Raw genomic sequence first — 15913 nt, 5'->3', positions numbered from 1 at the left:
GGCAAGGCAAGCAGGCTATTGCAACACTTAAATTTGGTCTTCTCCTTTCTCTTTCCTGACTTGACCAAGTCTTACTCAAATCTGTGCTGCGGTTCAACCATAGAGCATTTATGATTAGATAACACAATTTACATAGTCCAATGAAAATGATTGCGCACTTTCAACAATTTTAGAAAATCATGATTATATTGCAATCTTTAAAGGAGACATGCTATGAAAAGTCAAGTTTTATGAGCTTTTAACCACATTGTAATGGTTTTCCCTCATTGTTGTATTTTGAGTGATTTGTGCAGGCTTTAGTAATTCTGTATAATCCTGCATTTGAGTCTTGAGTGCTCAGAATATTTCTGTTTTGTCTCATATCTGTTCACATCCCTCCATACCAGTTTGGATTATATTATATATTATATTATTTACCTGTGTATGTTATAGTTAAATTCTAAGGACCTGAAATAAAGCATAATGTGACTTCTTTAAGAGTCATATACAATAGGTTCAGTTAACACCCTAAACTAAGTCATATTTTTACTGCTTCCACTACTACACAATATAAGCATTGTTTGTTCCATGATTTTGAAAACTATGTTTTCAGTCAGTTTTTCACTGGGCATATATTAGGAACTGTCACCTTCCAGTTGACCACATGACCCTACAGGCTGTGCCCGTTTGAGTGACAACAGTTTCGTCTTTTGTCTGTGACAGAGACAATGCCACTGTCAGCAGGATTCACTTCCCAACCGTCTGCCATCATGTTTGGAGATTATGCATGAGCTGGAATGTGTTTACAGTAAATACAGTGATTCTGTTTGACATGGGGTCACAGTGGTGCCTTGGTTAGGGATTTAGTTTGCCTCAGAACCATAGGGTCACTGGTTCAAAACCCACCACTGATTGTGTCTCTATGAATCACTATGTGGCAGAAAGGGCATCCGATGTCAAATTTGTCAGATGTTTATATTAAAATGATGTGAAATTACTTGATCCATGATATGGAAAACAGAAGTGGTCAGTGGTGTTGAAGCAACTAACTAAAAAGATAACGGAAATGAAAGAAACAAATTTACTAAACAAGTTGATGAAATGATATCAGACTAAAATAAATTCATGAATATTGTTGATGAGAAGTAAAAAGTAAATAATGGATGAATAATCTAGTTTTCATCAGTGTCTGATACACTACTTTAAACTAACAAGTGCTTATTAATCTTCTTCATCCATCTGCACACCAGCCTTTGACCTTGTAGTCTGGGTGAGAGTCACATCCTGTCAGTAAACAGCTCTGTGCACACAGGCCACGCTTAAGGCAACCACATAATAAGGCTTTGAAAAGCTTTTACCACAACACGGAGCATGGGTTTAAGGAAAGGGTGATGCCATGTTTGCAGGTCGAGCTAAAACAGTCTCTTTAACAGCCGTGTTCAGGGGGCTGAAGAATAAACTTTGACCCCTGGGACCACAGATCATGTGGCAGGTCGCATGCACTTATTTACACGGATGGACATCCAAACACAGCATCCAGGGTGGCCTTTGCATGTTGCTTGTTTATGGCTGTCTTCACATGTGATTGATCATGTCAAGGCTATACAAGCTGTTTGGAAGGCTTTTGAGTTGCTAGTAGCGCAGCCGTTTGCTAAAATGTGCCCACCACACTTTGTTTTGACAGTGTAAGGTTTCTGTAGCTACTCTTGTCTGCCTACTCCAGTCTACTGTAAGGGCCATGCTCTGTCTCCCATACGCTGTAGACATAAATCCGACAAATCGAAAACAGACTATAGTTTGGAAAAGTGGAAATAAGGAAAGAAAGGAGAAGCTTTAACTTTGAGGTTACATAAAATAATCTGCCATCTTTTTCTTTACATGTTCCCTCATTAACAACACTATAGAATCATTTTGACTTATTCACACAGTTTTAAATTAATCTTTTAGCCTATATTTTAGTCTTGGGTTTTGATATTTTGTTAATTGCAGAGCTATCATATGCACAAAAAAGAAATCAATTGGCTATAAGAAGACACTACAGACATTTCTAACGTGTTTGTTTCCAAAAGGCTTTATAATAAACTGTTGTTGAAATCCATATTATGTGAAAAGCTGTTCACTTACTCCTCTGTTCCTGCTGCACTATGCATTGAGCAACCTCCAAGCAGGGCATCTTGTGTTTGATTTGGAAAAATGTTTGTTTGTGTCCTAACTCATGTAAACTCAGTTTTCCCTCATTTGTCCCACATGTCCAGAAGTTGAGTGCTTTTATCGTCTGCATCTAATCTGCCCACGTCCAACTGGCCCCTGAAACGGAGAACAGTGTTTTTGATTTCATCTTTAACGTTGCCCTAGTAACTGCATCTGTTTGGGCTGCTCTGAATCAGCTTTCATCTGGTCTACACATTAGCAGACGACCTCTCAAACTCTACCTCCACCTACTCACTAAGGCCCTGTTCCATGACGCGAGGCTGTCTTTCACTCTGATTCTTTTGTAACAGGCTGCAATGTAATCACACTGGGGAAACATATTTCTGGTTTTATTTCCAGTGCTGCTGACATGTGCCAACAGCAACATTCTTCACAGGTAGTGTTGATGTTTGTCTGATATTCCCTCATCTCTCTGTCGGAGAGAGCAGAGAGCCGAGAGGTGGCATAATAAATGGAAACTCGAGGGACAACAGCACTTTTGAAAGTTCTTCAGATGGCAGGATACCATACATTTTTGACATGGCATTGCTGTATGCTCAGTGGAGCAAATATGATAGGCAAGAAGTGTCAATCTGCACTGAGGCCAGTGCTTGTCTATCATAGGACTTGTCTATCATGTGAAGGCTGTTCACACTGTATTAAACGACTTTCTGATGACCACACATTATTTACAGCAGGTGAGAGCAAAGGTCAATTTTAACATAAAAGTTGCACATAGACCTAAAAAATTTGGAAGTCAGTATTGTATTTATCGTGGCAGGCCTAGTTACTCATGTGTTTAATACAAAGCACAGGTATATTTGATTTTCCCTTGTTCCTATTTGATGATGACATTAACATGTTTCTTATAGATAGAGATATAGAGATTACAGTTGATACGAGCAAAAGACAACAGAGTAACTATTTTCTGCTGGGTCATACTGAACAAACTGTTGCTGCTATGAGAGGATGACCTTGTCCCCAACATTGTCTGAGTAGGGCTCTTTATCCAGGTTGTTTTTAATGAGAATGTAAAAAGTTAATCTATTTCTTTCTATAGCATTTTCTAAGATAAATAATAACACATTCCTGTAGTGTAAAACCATAAAGTCAAACATCTTAATTGGTGCACTAAATTCAACTCAAACGCCCAGCTCTATTTGCTGACAGTGTATTTTGGCTCACTGACCTCCTCAGGACTATTTCCCCTTTTGCAGTCCCCCTGGCTCACCCATAACACTTATTTTTACTGCCTCATCAGCGCAGTTGAAAACAGACTCCTACAGAAGCTTAACTTGCCATAAAGGAGCAGTGCCACATTGTTTTTGCTGGTTAATTGGGTGAGCTGGCTTGTTTTAAACCATACCACCCTTAAGGATGTGGCCACTTAAAAGCACTTTGATGTCAGAAGCTTGACATTAGTTTTGATGGAGGTTAGGTATACAGTAGTGGGCTAGAGCTGTCCACCCAAGGACTCCTCACATCTGCTGCCAATTACTTTAGAGCTCCCCCGCTGCCACAGTTCCACTGGCCCCAAAGCTCAAACTGAAAATTATTGCCCTATAAAATGTGTATATTCAAGCCTTTTTATGTACCGATAATCCATATAAAATGTCTGCTCCTTGATATTCGTACTTAAATTATTATTAAAACCCATAAAATTTAAATAAAAACCCATCATATTGTCCTTAATCCTAATGCATTTTATGAATACTCTGGGCTAATTTATGTCCTCTGATGATTCATTTACATTTTGCTCATGGCTCAAAAAAATCATATGAATATTTTTATTTCTTCAAATTACCGATAATAATGGTATTATTTAGATTGTCCAAGGAACTTGAGAATCTCTGTCTTTCCTGGTAGGGATGTGCAAAGATGAATGTATTTTACTTGCGGTTGGAAGGTCAAGGTGAGGATTCTGTAACTGCAGTGTAAAATTTCAACATTCCCGCAGACACCAGGCAGGATCCACTGTATTTAGAGTAATGGAAGGAGTGATGTAAGATATTCAAAATAATTTCACATTGTTTTGTATTCTGTGGATCTTACATGCTCCCAAGTTTGTGACTTTTTAAAACAATAATGCTTGTTACAGCTGTAGCCTAATGGCACATTACTCTGCACTATAGTGGTCAAGTTATAATCATACCACAGACCAAAATAATGTCTCACCTTTCACTGGTTTCCTCTGTCTGACCACATGCACACACTTGATTTCCTTATTTTTCCCTCTTTTCAGTTTTCTATTGTGGACTAAGACATTAAGATATGCAAAGGGTTTGCATGGTTGTCACATAGAAATAAATATGTATCTAAGCTGGGAATGGAGTGGGGGGTTGGAATGGTCTGGGTTTGTGTTCTCCCATGTGGGATAGGTAAAAATGCAGAGAGCAATGGAATCATTCAAAATTGAAACCAAAATGTTTCTAATTGTAAAATGACACTATTAAGTTTTCACTGGGTGTGAATGTAACCATCAACTGAAAGAAATGTAATGGCCTATGTGAGCAATACTTACACCCAATGTCAGTTAAGCCCATTTTCATTATAAGAAAAAAGACTGAAGACAGAAGCAGGATTGTGGCCATAATTTGTCAATAAAGAGATGTACGTGTCAAGTTGAATCGCTTTGTAAGTGCAGTCCACTGGGGATTCGACTGCTGGGCTCATTTGGTTCAGTGCCCATTAGTTTCTCCAATTCTGGGCTAGGTCAGTACGACATTATTCTGAAAAAACAACCTGATGCCAGCCTTGTAGTATCTGTAATGATATTAACTAGGCTAAACAATCTTTTTTTTTTTTTTGTTTTTTTTTTACCACCACCTTACCATTAAATCAGAACCTACAAAATTAAGATTTTGGGTAAAAATGGGGAAAAAAAAACTTTTTTTCTATGACAGGCCCTATGTTTAATGTCTTCCATGTCAAGTAAACAAAAAAGGGTTAGTTTGCATATGAGTGTCTGTAACTAGTGACTGTACTAGTTACAGACACTCATATGTGACTACTAGTGACTGTAGTTCACATGTGCAACCAGTTTTCTGTCAAATCACAAAGCAAACTGCCCACATTCCAAAGTTTATGGAAGAGAATTCCCTCTTTCCCCATATCCGTCTTCTAGATATTACACTGCTGCTTCCTCTGTCTCTAGTCTTTAGTCTGTAGAGTTTATGCAACAGAGTTTTAATCATTGGTTTTTAAGTTTATTTAGGTAACAAACAGTGGTACCACACAGAGGCCCTTTAATTCCAACATCCTTCTCTGCCCTGACATCCCTTAAATTAGCAAGTGGCCAACACACCAGTACACAATGACAATAAATAATGCTGGAAAATGGAAATGTTTACTTTTTTTCTAATATAAACAAGATCTTCATCAAAACATAATTGAAATGGCTCTGTGACATGTAAAGCTACATTCTGCATTTACTAGTATAATTTACAAGAACACTTGTTTAAGCTGCACAAAACAAATGACAATAAAGTAGATACTACAAACATTAAACTGTATTATTACAGAGTAGCATAATGTATAACATTACTGACATATTTTGTGTACAACACAATGGATTGGCTTAAAATGTTATAGCTTAGAAAAAACACCCCTTTTCTTGTGAAGACATTGCTGTCATTTAGAATATATCCAGTGTAACTTTGCATAATATATTTTTATTTATGGAGCTATTGTATTTTTGGTAAATTTGTTGAATCCTTTTATCAGTCAATAATACCACACTATTGTTGACAAAATAATTGCTCAAAACTGGATCAAGGATTTAGAACATACAAAAATCCTGATAAGGCCATTGATTCTTTAACAGTCTGATTGTATGTGTCTTGTATCAAAGTACACGCACATATGTGGCCTTGGCATCAGTTCCCAGATAGTTCTTGGCCAGACATTTGTAAGTGCCAGAGTCAGAGAGGGTGGGCCTCTGTATGATGAGTGTGCCCTGTGGATGGAGCAGCTCACTGCCTGTGGGCCAGCCCTGCTCTGCTGTAGACAGCAGTGAATGATTCGGCAGCTCCCATGTGATCTCTGCTTTAGGAATCCCAACAGCCACACAGTGCAGCTGCAGTGGCGCTCCTCTGATGGCCCGCACCGAGGCCGGGGGTCCTGTGGTAATGCGTGGAGGGTATGCGATAATGAGCACGGGCACTGTGAGCACAGCCTCCCCTGCCTCATTTCTGGCTCTGCACACATAGCTCCCTCTGTCATGGGCTGTGGTGTCCTGGATGATCAAAGTGCCGTTCTCCAGTAGCTGATAGCGTCCTAAGACCTGAGGGCGAGCCAGCGTGTGCCCACCAGGAAGAGTCCAGGAGATACTGGGTCTGGGGTTTCCATCTGACAGACAGTGAAGAAACAGAGGCTCACCAGACACACTGCGAATTATCCCTCTGGGCCTGGTCAAGATATAAGGCTGTTGTCCAACCTCCAGCAAAACTAACTTTTCGATGTAACCCATGTAATTCTTGGCACCACATCTGTATTTCCCAGCATCCTCTTTTTGTGAGCTGTGAATAACTAAGCTTCCATCATTACTAACATGATGCCTGGAGATATGCCCTTGTATTTGATTAAATCTTGTGCCATTGGGCAAAGTCCAAAAGATCTCAGGGGCTGGATGCCCACTGGCAGAGCAGTTCAGAACTACAGTTTTCCCAATGCGAGACACAATGCGTTCATTAAAGGGGTTCTTAAAGATAGGCCTCTGCATAGTACCTATTACTTGGAGCTGAACTACCATAACTGCCTCCCCACCATCATTCCTTGCTATGCAGATAAACTCTGCAGTATCAGTGGGCCTCACATTTTTTATCTCTAATGTGCCATTATGATGGACATTGATTCTACTGCCAAAGTAAGGAGCAGACAGGAAAATGTTATCAGGCATAATCCATGTGACTGTAGGTGTAGGGTCACCTTCAGCCTTACAGTCCATTAGTTTTCTGGAGTATTTAGCAGCAATATCTTTAATAACAGTTCTGTTTTGATTATAGCCATTGATCATTGGGATGTTCCCATCTATTTCAACCTTATAAACCTTTCTACTCTCTCCAGCTGGGTTGCGAGCCTTGCAGATATAGTCACCAACGTCACCTAACTTCACATCCCTGATTTCAAGAGAGCCATTGACATGCACTAAGTAACGCTCATTAGAAGCAGCTATCACATCTTTGGAGGGCAACATCCAGAGGATCTTGGGTTTGGGTTCTCCCACAGCATGGCAGTCCAGGCGGACGTTCCCTCTGGACTTCACTCGGACTTGTGCCTGGGCAGGTGTGTGTATGTGTGGAGCTGCTGTCACCACAGTGATATGTACATGCATTTCATCTTTCCCCACCTGGTTCTCCGCATAACAGGTGTAGTCTCCTTCCTCAGACATACCAACCTGAGGAAAAACAAATAATAAGTACTCGCTCCACCACTGACCACTTGTAAAATGATGCTTCATGTTTTAACAGACCTGATTAAGGTATAGGGTCCCATTATCAAACAGAGTGTATCTTCGTGTTCGCCCTCCTCCACCTCCTCCACCTATGCTGCTGTCAGACTGATAAACACTGTTGACCACTGTACCATCTGGAAGTCCCCAGGAGATCTCTGGCTTTGGTGCTCCGGAGGCTTTGCAGTCCACCTTTAGGTCCTTCCCAAATGTGACCTGCTTTTTATCAAGAAGCTTTGTTTCTATCTTGGCTGGCTTCATTGAAACCCTGACTCTTAAGAGTTGGAGGTCGTCACCAATTGTGTTTCGTGCCACACAAAGATATTCCCCAGCATCTTTATCACTTACAGAGTTGATTAGTAGTGTGCCATTTTCAAGGACCTGCATTCTGCTTCCCATCCTAGAAAAGACATTTCAGATTATTCCATTATAGTTTTCCATTATCCATAAAATATAAAAAAATAATAATAATAAAAAATAAATAAATAAATAATAATAATAATAATAATAATAATAATAATAATAATAATAATAATAATAATAATAATAATAATAATAATTATTATTATTATTATTATTATTATTATTATTATTATTATTATTATTATTATTATTATCAACATCAAATTTTAGTAAATAGAAAATGCATTATATTACCTGTGCCATTGGTCCACCACAGCTTTCGAAGGCAGCCTCCATATGATCCTAGGGGTTGGTTCTCCTTTAGCTGTGCAGTTCAGGGTCAGCTGATCTCCAAAGTAGAGTTCGGTGAGACGCTGGGATATCTGCATTATTTGAGGCATGGTCTCATACTTCTCTACCATCAGTGTCACCACTCTGCGCTCTGAGCCAGTGGAGCTGGTGGCAATACATTCGTATTTTCCACTGTCTGACAGCAGTACGTCTTTTATGTGGAGGGTGCCATTGTGATGTACTGTTATCCGAGATCCTCTGATTCCTCTGTTGGTTGGTATCACTGTTCCATCAAATAGGACCCAGTGAATAGTGGGCTGGGGGCTGCCGATGCTAGTGCAGGGAAGCCATATATTTTGAGTTGCTGAGATTCTAATGACCTGACGCTTCTCTTCTAATATGCCTGGAGGAGCTGCCACCACCTGGAGTTTCACTGAGGCAGTATCTGCCCCAGCTGGATTACTGGCAATGCATTTATAGTGTCCTCTATCATACACAGAAACCTGTTCAATGACTAAAGTACCCTGGTCACTCACAGTCACTCTCCCCTGAGACTTCTGGCCTCTAACCTGGGTCCGGTTTGCCAGGATCCAGGTTATCATTGGAGCGGGTCGGCCTTCTGCTTTACAGCTTATTTCCACTCGATTTCCTGTGTGAGATTTAAGCTCTCGCATTTTGGGTTCCAGGATGCGTGATGGATAAGCCACCACAGACAGGGTTACTAGGAGTTTGTCTGATCCCTGGTTATTTTCAGCTAGACAGAGATATTGGCCCCGATCTTTTATGTTGGCATTTTGAATTAACAATGTTCCATTTTCAAGCACTGCAAATTTCCCTACTTTCCCCATGATAGACATTGTGTTTCCTGGAAACAGAAAACAAAACAGACAACATTAAAATACTGTATTATTATTATTATTATTGAAAATATTAGAAAAAAAAGTGCCAAATGTATACCTGTAATTGTTGAAAATCGTCTCCAGCTGATAGTAGGCTGAGGGTTTCCAACAGCGTCACACGGCAGAAACGCATCTGAGTCTGACAGCACAGTGAAGCTGGCTGCATTGCCTCCAATAATCCTGGGCTTGCTTGTCATCAGAATGGAGGTAGACTCAAAGGGCACTCTACTCACAATAGTAGCACTCTGGCCAGTTGTAACAGAGGGGTGAACTTTTGATAGGCTGTTGCTTTGGTAGGAGGGTGTATTTGTGCGTCTTTGCCCAGAGCTAATGGTACTTTTTAACACTGGCCTTGTAATCTGTGGTCTGTATGTGGTGACTTTTTGAGTTGGAGTGATGTTATCTGGAACCCTACTAAAAGCTGTTGGGTAAAATGCCCTGGTGGTGGTTGGCATTAATGTTGTAGAATAAGTCCTAGCAGAAGTCATCCTTGGAGCGTGGGTAGTAAACCTGGATGAACGACCTGATGTAAACACTGATTCTTGCTCAGTGTAACTTGTAGCGGGGGATTTTGTCGTCACTTTGGGTAACTTTGTTGTTCCTCTAGTTCTAGGTGGGTCAGCATGGTCTTTATTGGTTGGTCTTCTTCCTCTAATCGGCTTCCTTCTCTGTCCATGTCTGCCTTTTGTCCCACTGGGCTTTTTTCTACCAAACCAAATATTAGGTAGTCCTCCAGAACCAGAAATGACATCTTCATTTATGGCTGTGGGGGGTTTGACAGTAGGGGGCGATGGTAAAGTCTGTGATTCTGCGAGAGTTTGAGTTATAGTTGAAGAATAATATGATGCTGTGGTATATGCCTGATATCTTGGTTTTTGTGTAGTGAACTCAAAATCGGCAGAAAATTCCCCAAAATCATCATCTCCAGAGTTTTCCTTCACGTGCGAGTGGGTGGGAGTAAATATTGTAGCAGGTATAACTATTCCGTTTGCCTCAATGGTAGGCACAGCCGCGGGGGTTGTAGTAGCAGTCACAGTTGTTGTTTCAGCTGTGGTGGAAATGGTAGGCGTGATAGATGGTTTCCGAGCGTAGCTGCCTGTATTTTCCCTTCTCAATGGTCTGTTCCAAGAAATTCTCCCTTTAGTAGTCTCAGACGCTTCCTGGTTTGTGATCAGAACTGGGTCGGTGGTGGGGGCAGATTCAGGTGCGTCAGCTGAAGTGATGTAGTCTCGTGTAGAGGGCAGTTCTCGGGGTCCAGCATGGGTGGGCTGTTTCAGAGGAATGTCACTGTTAGTGTTTGTGTATTGAATGCTTGTTGGTCTCTTAGCGGGAGACGCGGTTGGTGTCAGCACCTGCACATCACGGACCGCTGTTTTTGCCCCATCGTTGCCACATTCACATTCTGAAAACAACAAGAAATATGCACTTGAATGAATTTAATGACAAATACGTTAAATATATTTCATATTACACATTTCTAAATAATTGAATCATTTTTCCCTAGTGTAGCAAAACAATATTTTTAAAACATATGCACAAAACTTTTAAAAAACAAAGAAAGATTTAATAGGCTGATTATGAAAAAATAGGCCCATTGCCATAGTGGTTAACAAATGAGAACTAAATATTATATCTTTTGAATGGAAAAAAGTCCTTAAAATGTGTATAAAACAAGAAGCTGAAACCCATGAACACAGCACTTTCATTTGTCTGTTGTTGCCCCAGTTTTCATGGCAACAGTGATGTAAATAAACCTCTATTAACAAAGATGTCTGTGTAATCCCTCAGTCTGGACAACGATTTGTCCAGTTCACAGATTTAATCAGTCTTTCTCAACTCTGTTATTTAAAATATTTTACTTTTACTACTTCATTTGCATTAATATAGTTGGACTGGATTTCTCACCTGTAGTCACTTGAATCGTGTACGGCACTGTAGAATTGCCATCCTTTTTCTGCTTCACTTTACTGATAAACGACTGTATGTCTGTGATCCTGTTTGGCTTGACAATTCTTCTTCGTCCTGGGAATAACTTTCTCCTCCCTCCTCCTACTCCTCCTCCTCCTCCTCCAGCTCTTCCATTTTTATGTGGAATAATATGAAAGTGCTGCCTGGATATGATAGTAGATCCCGAATGTAGGCTTGGAGACTTGATGGTTTGAGTGGTGTGCCAGGTGATCTCGTCTTGTTGTCTCTCTGCGGTGGTCACAGCGGTGAAGGTGGTCTGGTGGTCTGGATCGGTGGAGGTGTACACCAATGGCCCTGTTCCATCTCTCATGGGAGTAACATGAGGATCTGTTGTGAATGAAATGGCTGCTCCTGTAGATGTTTCTGGATCTTCTAGTCGCTGGGCAGTAACTGGGTGCACGTTAAAGGCAATATTTGAAGTTCTCTCCAAAGTATAAACATCAGTAGGTTCATTAAAAGTAGGGTAGTGTTTATTTTGTAAAACTGTGACATATGGTGCATTACTCTGACTCTCTGGAAAATATTTAAGTGTTACTAGATTGTTTGTCTGTGTAGGTCTATGTTGAAAATATGATTCTGTTGTCCCTAGGTTTTCTGGCTTAGTTGTGATTGGTTTGACTAACTGTGGCAGAATGACATCATCTGGATTCTCACCCGAACTGACATCACCATCACCAGAAAATATATTAGACTCTGTATTTGAGCCACTGTGTGTTCTTTCTTTATTTTTTATGTTATTCAAAAATTGGGCAAATCTTTCTGGGTCCAATTTCTTGTATGACCTATGCAGAACTCTATTTCTGCTGCTGAAAGGACCCCTCCTTCTATGACCTAGTCTACTCTCCAAGTGCTCCCTGTCCCGGGATCTAAGCCTGGGATATGGCCGGTCTGACGTGACGGTCCTGGATTCTTGACTTGCTTTGCCAATAGAAGGATTCTCAGTATCAACTTTGTCAACGTTCGTCTTGTCTAGAATATTTTCCTCATCTTGGTCCAAAACTGTTACTGCTTTAGGTTCCTCTCCAGTCACCAAAACATGTGACACTAACAGGTCAACTCCTAATTGATTGGATACTTGACACCTATAAAAACCTCTATCTCTTTTTGTGAGGCTCTCTACCACTAGTGATCCATTTTCATACACCTTTTTCTTGTCTTGCGATGATTCTAATATGCTGTGATCAGGAAGAATCCATTTAATTGAAGGCTTAGGACTTCCTGTTGCACCACATTCAAGCATCAGCCTCTCTCCCAGTGGCTTTGTCAGCTGGAGACCATTGATTTCATCATCTTCTACATCAGGAGACAGAACGTTCAGTCTGAAGGTGAGAATATCTGCATCCAGGTAGTTGGTAGCAATACAATGATACAGTCCTATGTCAGAGGGAGCCACTCCTCGGATGGTACATTTTCCATCTGCAGAGATCAGGAGCCGCTTGTCCTCACTGCTGTAAGGAGCTCGGACCTTGCTTCCATCTGGTAAAATCCACTCCATTATTGGTTTGGGTTCACCGACAACTTCACAGCTGAATTGGGCAACTGCACCTGTGTTGAAAATCAAAGTCAAAATCAAGTAGATGCTCTTCTTGACATATTTAACTAGGTTTTTGAAGAGCACAAAAATGATAAAAATAAAAATAATGCTATGGTTTTAAGTTGGTTTGAGCTGATGACATGGTTAGACTCTTGACCTCAGTTCTGTTGAGACATTATGTTAAGCCTACCTGTAACTGCAGTGAGCTGAGTCTTGGTCTGATTGTCACGCTTGATCACGGTCCAAGAGTAGCCATCTCTGTTAGTTTGTGTATTGTCCACCCCAAGGTTGACCACAGACTGGTATTTGACATACAGTGTGGAGAAGGTGGTAGCTGTCCGGTCTAGCTGTAAGTTAATCTCTGGCTGCATCAGTAGGGCAGGGCTAGCTTTGATCACAGCTTCAATGTTTGTGTGAAAATCATCGTCCTCGTCCATGGGTTTCATCTGACTGTACCTGTACTTCATTTCGGGGGTTTTGGCTGTCATTTCACCTCTCCTCAGCTGCATTGGAGAGTCACTGTAAATGGCCAAGATCTGCCAAAGCTGCGGCATATGCTCATGATCAACATTACAGATCAGGTAAGTTGTCATAGTAACAGTGATGTGGTTAGTGCCATCTTCTCCCGAGACCAGAGTCAAGTTTTCAGAAGCGGAAGGTCTTTGGACAGTGCAGGACAAGCTACCTTCATTGTGGAAATGATCTGTAAGGTTAATTTGTATTGAACCTAAAGGTGCTATAAAGTCTTTGGGCAAAAGTTGACTGTACTCTCCCTCATCCAAAGTAATATTTTTGTTCTTTAGATGGGGTTGGATTGCAGGTCTCGTACAGATGAAGGCATCACTTGAGATAAGAGATAAGGTTTTGTTGTGATGGATGGAAGGATTTTGACAAACTGGACAAAGCTGGCCTCTCCGATCACGCTTGCACTTCAAAACACCTGAGAAAAGAAACAAGGTTCTACTCAGTCATCTGTTTGGAGCATTGGATCATTGTTAGAGGGAATGCTGTATGTGTTTCTACGTGGACGCAAATAATGGGCCATGTTTTGAGTTTGCTCCTTCTGTTGCACAAATACGATAGCCACAAATGTCTGCTGCATAATATTTATAAGAAAAATAAGGTGTTGTCAGTGAATCCTATAATGTGCTTTTTGAGAACAATTTAAATAAAACAAAATCCTCACCAACATTCATGATCCTCCATTTTGTGAACCATGCCATACGACAGTCACAACTCCAGGGGTTGCCATGAAGGAAGAGATTCTCCAGCTGGACAGAGGAAGGGAAAGTGTCTGCAGGGAGGCTGGAGAGGAGATTGTCTGACAGGTGGATGGTCTTCACAGAGGAGACTGCAAACAGCTGGTTATACCTCAAAGTGATAAATGTGTGTGAGTGAATCTGCTGAAGGTAGTTTCCTTCCAGGTTTACTAACTGTAGAGTGGTTAGGCCATAGAATGCATTTGGATGAATAAACTCAAGGTGGTTGTGGTCCAAGTGAAGTCTTATGACACTTTCTAGTCCTGTAAATGTCTCTTTGTTGATTTTCTTTAATTTATTATAGGACATCTTCAGAACCTGTAAAGGAACAGTCTAGTTAGCATTAAAGCCATTGCACACACTATACCCAGTGTAGTAATATGCTTACCTGTAGAGATTTTAAATCTTTGAAAGCTCCATCTTCAGTGTTGTGGATGGTGTTACTATGCAGCATCAATAACTCTAAATTCTTGAGTCCAGTCAGGTCATTTTCTTTTAACATTGCTATGCTGTTGTACCTAAAACACATTAAATACAATATAATATATTTTTCATTATCAAATAGATCCGAAGATGGCAATATACTTGCTACAACAAATGTGTAAGGTGCTTGAACACTGGACTGATCTACAGCAGAATCAAAGTTACCAGTGGATCTGTAGGTTACAGGTTTAACAATTTGTGTGGAGCGTATTTTCAGTATATTAGATAGCTAGCCTTAGTAAAGCTTACTTTAGTTTTGCCAGTTGTTAGTCTATTACTAGCATACTACTAGACATGCTTTTTAGCATCTTCCATTTCCATGTTGTCAGTAAAAGATAGTTGAGTCTTATGTATTTTGTGATTATAGTAAAAAGAGAAAGCTGCAGCTCACCCCAGGTTCATCTTCTCCACTGTTGGCTGGATGTGCTCAGGGACTGAAGTCAAATATCTGAAGGTGCAGTGCACTTCGTTGGGGACATGGCAGGAGCAGGACTTAGGACAGCGTCCTCCCTCTGCTGTGGAGCAGGCGGTCAGCAGTATAAGCAGAGTCCTCAGCACACCGCCCCACAGGTATGAGGCTCTCTCACTCATCTTACACAGGACAAGAACATATGAATCCCACCTGGACTCAGACACAGATCATCCATGTGCAATAAGTTTCATAGTCAAGATATATTTGCAATATATACCAAATAGCTATGCACTTGATCATATTTATATGTGAACACACAAAATGAATAGAAAAGTAAAAAAGAAGAATGTATTTGCTGTATGTATTTGGCCTATTATTAAAGTATAATGTATTTTTATGAAAGATGTGTAACAAACATAAACTATGCCACTGCTGATGACCTGAATGTCTAACAACAATCACACAGACAGAACAAAAACTCTAATGCTTACTAACATTTACAAACTGCTTAACAGTATAAACCTAATCACCATACTGTGAATTATAAGCAGTGTTTATATGATGCTTTCTTATACATTACCTTTCCTATTTCTTACCTTAAATTGTGAAAAGCGCAGTTATGTGATCCACTTGAGTTAAATATTTCTCCAGATGAAACGTTGAGGTAAGTCCACTGTGTGAGACGCTCAGGGATGAGAGGCATCTGAGAGTCCGAGCTTTAGCCTCTCGTTTTCTGGTCGCCCCACCCCCTGTAATGTGCAGAAACTCAACCCTGAAAGAACCAGGCCTCTTTGAATGAATAATTGTGGCGCACTTGTAGACCACCTCAGAATTAGGTTTTTGATTATAAAAAAACAACTCTGTAGTAAATACCCATAGTCACCTGATTTATTTGACTTCACTTCTCCTTGTGGGTTACTTAGTGCAGATTTATTGTGCTCTGACTGTATATCAAATCCATGTAGATCTTTCTCTTATTTTATTCTTGCCTGGATCAGTTATGTTAGCTGTCTTGTTCCTTTGCTTAGTTTACCTACTTTTTTCCCA

The 15913-nt window shown here is 40.4% G+C and overlaps 1 protein-coding gene across 1 annotated transcript; it reads right to left on the bottom strand.

The window, feature by feature from the left end:
* Positions 1–5475: 5475 nt before the first annotated feature.
* Positions 5476–15542, bottom strand: igsf10 (immunoglobulin superfamily, member 10). The gene is made up of 10 exons (XM_033977415.2): positions 15463–15542; positions 14846–15076; positions 14360–14489; positions 13899–14289; positions 12903–13652; positions 11116–12723; positions 9269–10612; positions 8276–9176; positions 7640–8018; positions 5476–7564 (listed from the first exon to the last, which is right to left on the bottom strand). The coding sequence occupies exons 2-10, from the start codon at positions 15043–15045 to the stop codon at positions 6014–6016; spliced, it is 7254 nt and encodes a 2417-aa protein (XP_033833306.1). The 5' UTR covers positions 15046–15076; positions 15463–15542; the 3' UTR covers positions 5476–6013.
* Between the last annotated feature and the right edge of the window lie 371 nt (positions 15543–15913).

Source organism: Periophthalmus magnuspinnatus, chromosome 13, assembly GCF_009829125.3.
Source record: "Periophthalmus magnuspinnatus isolate fPerMag1 chromosome 13, fPerMag1.2.pri, whole genome shotgun sequence".
NCBI lineage: Eukaryota > Metazoa > Chordata > Actinopteri > Gobiiformes > Gobiidae > Periophthalmus > Periophthalmus magnuspinnatus.
The sequence above is the reverse complement of the archived record's forward strand: the minus strand, read 5'-3'. Positions and strand labels throughout refer to the sequence as shown.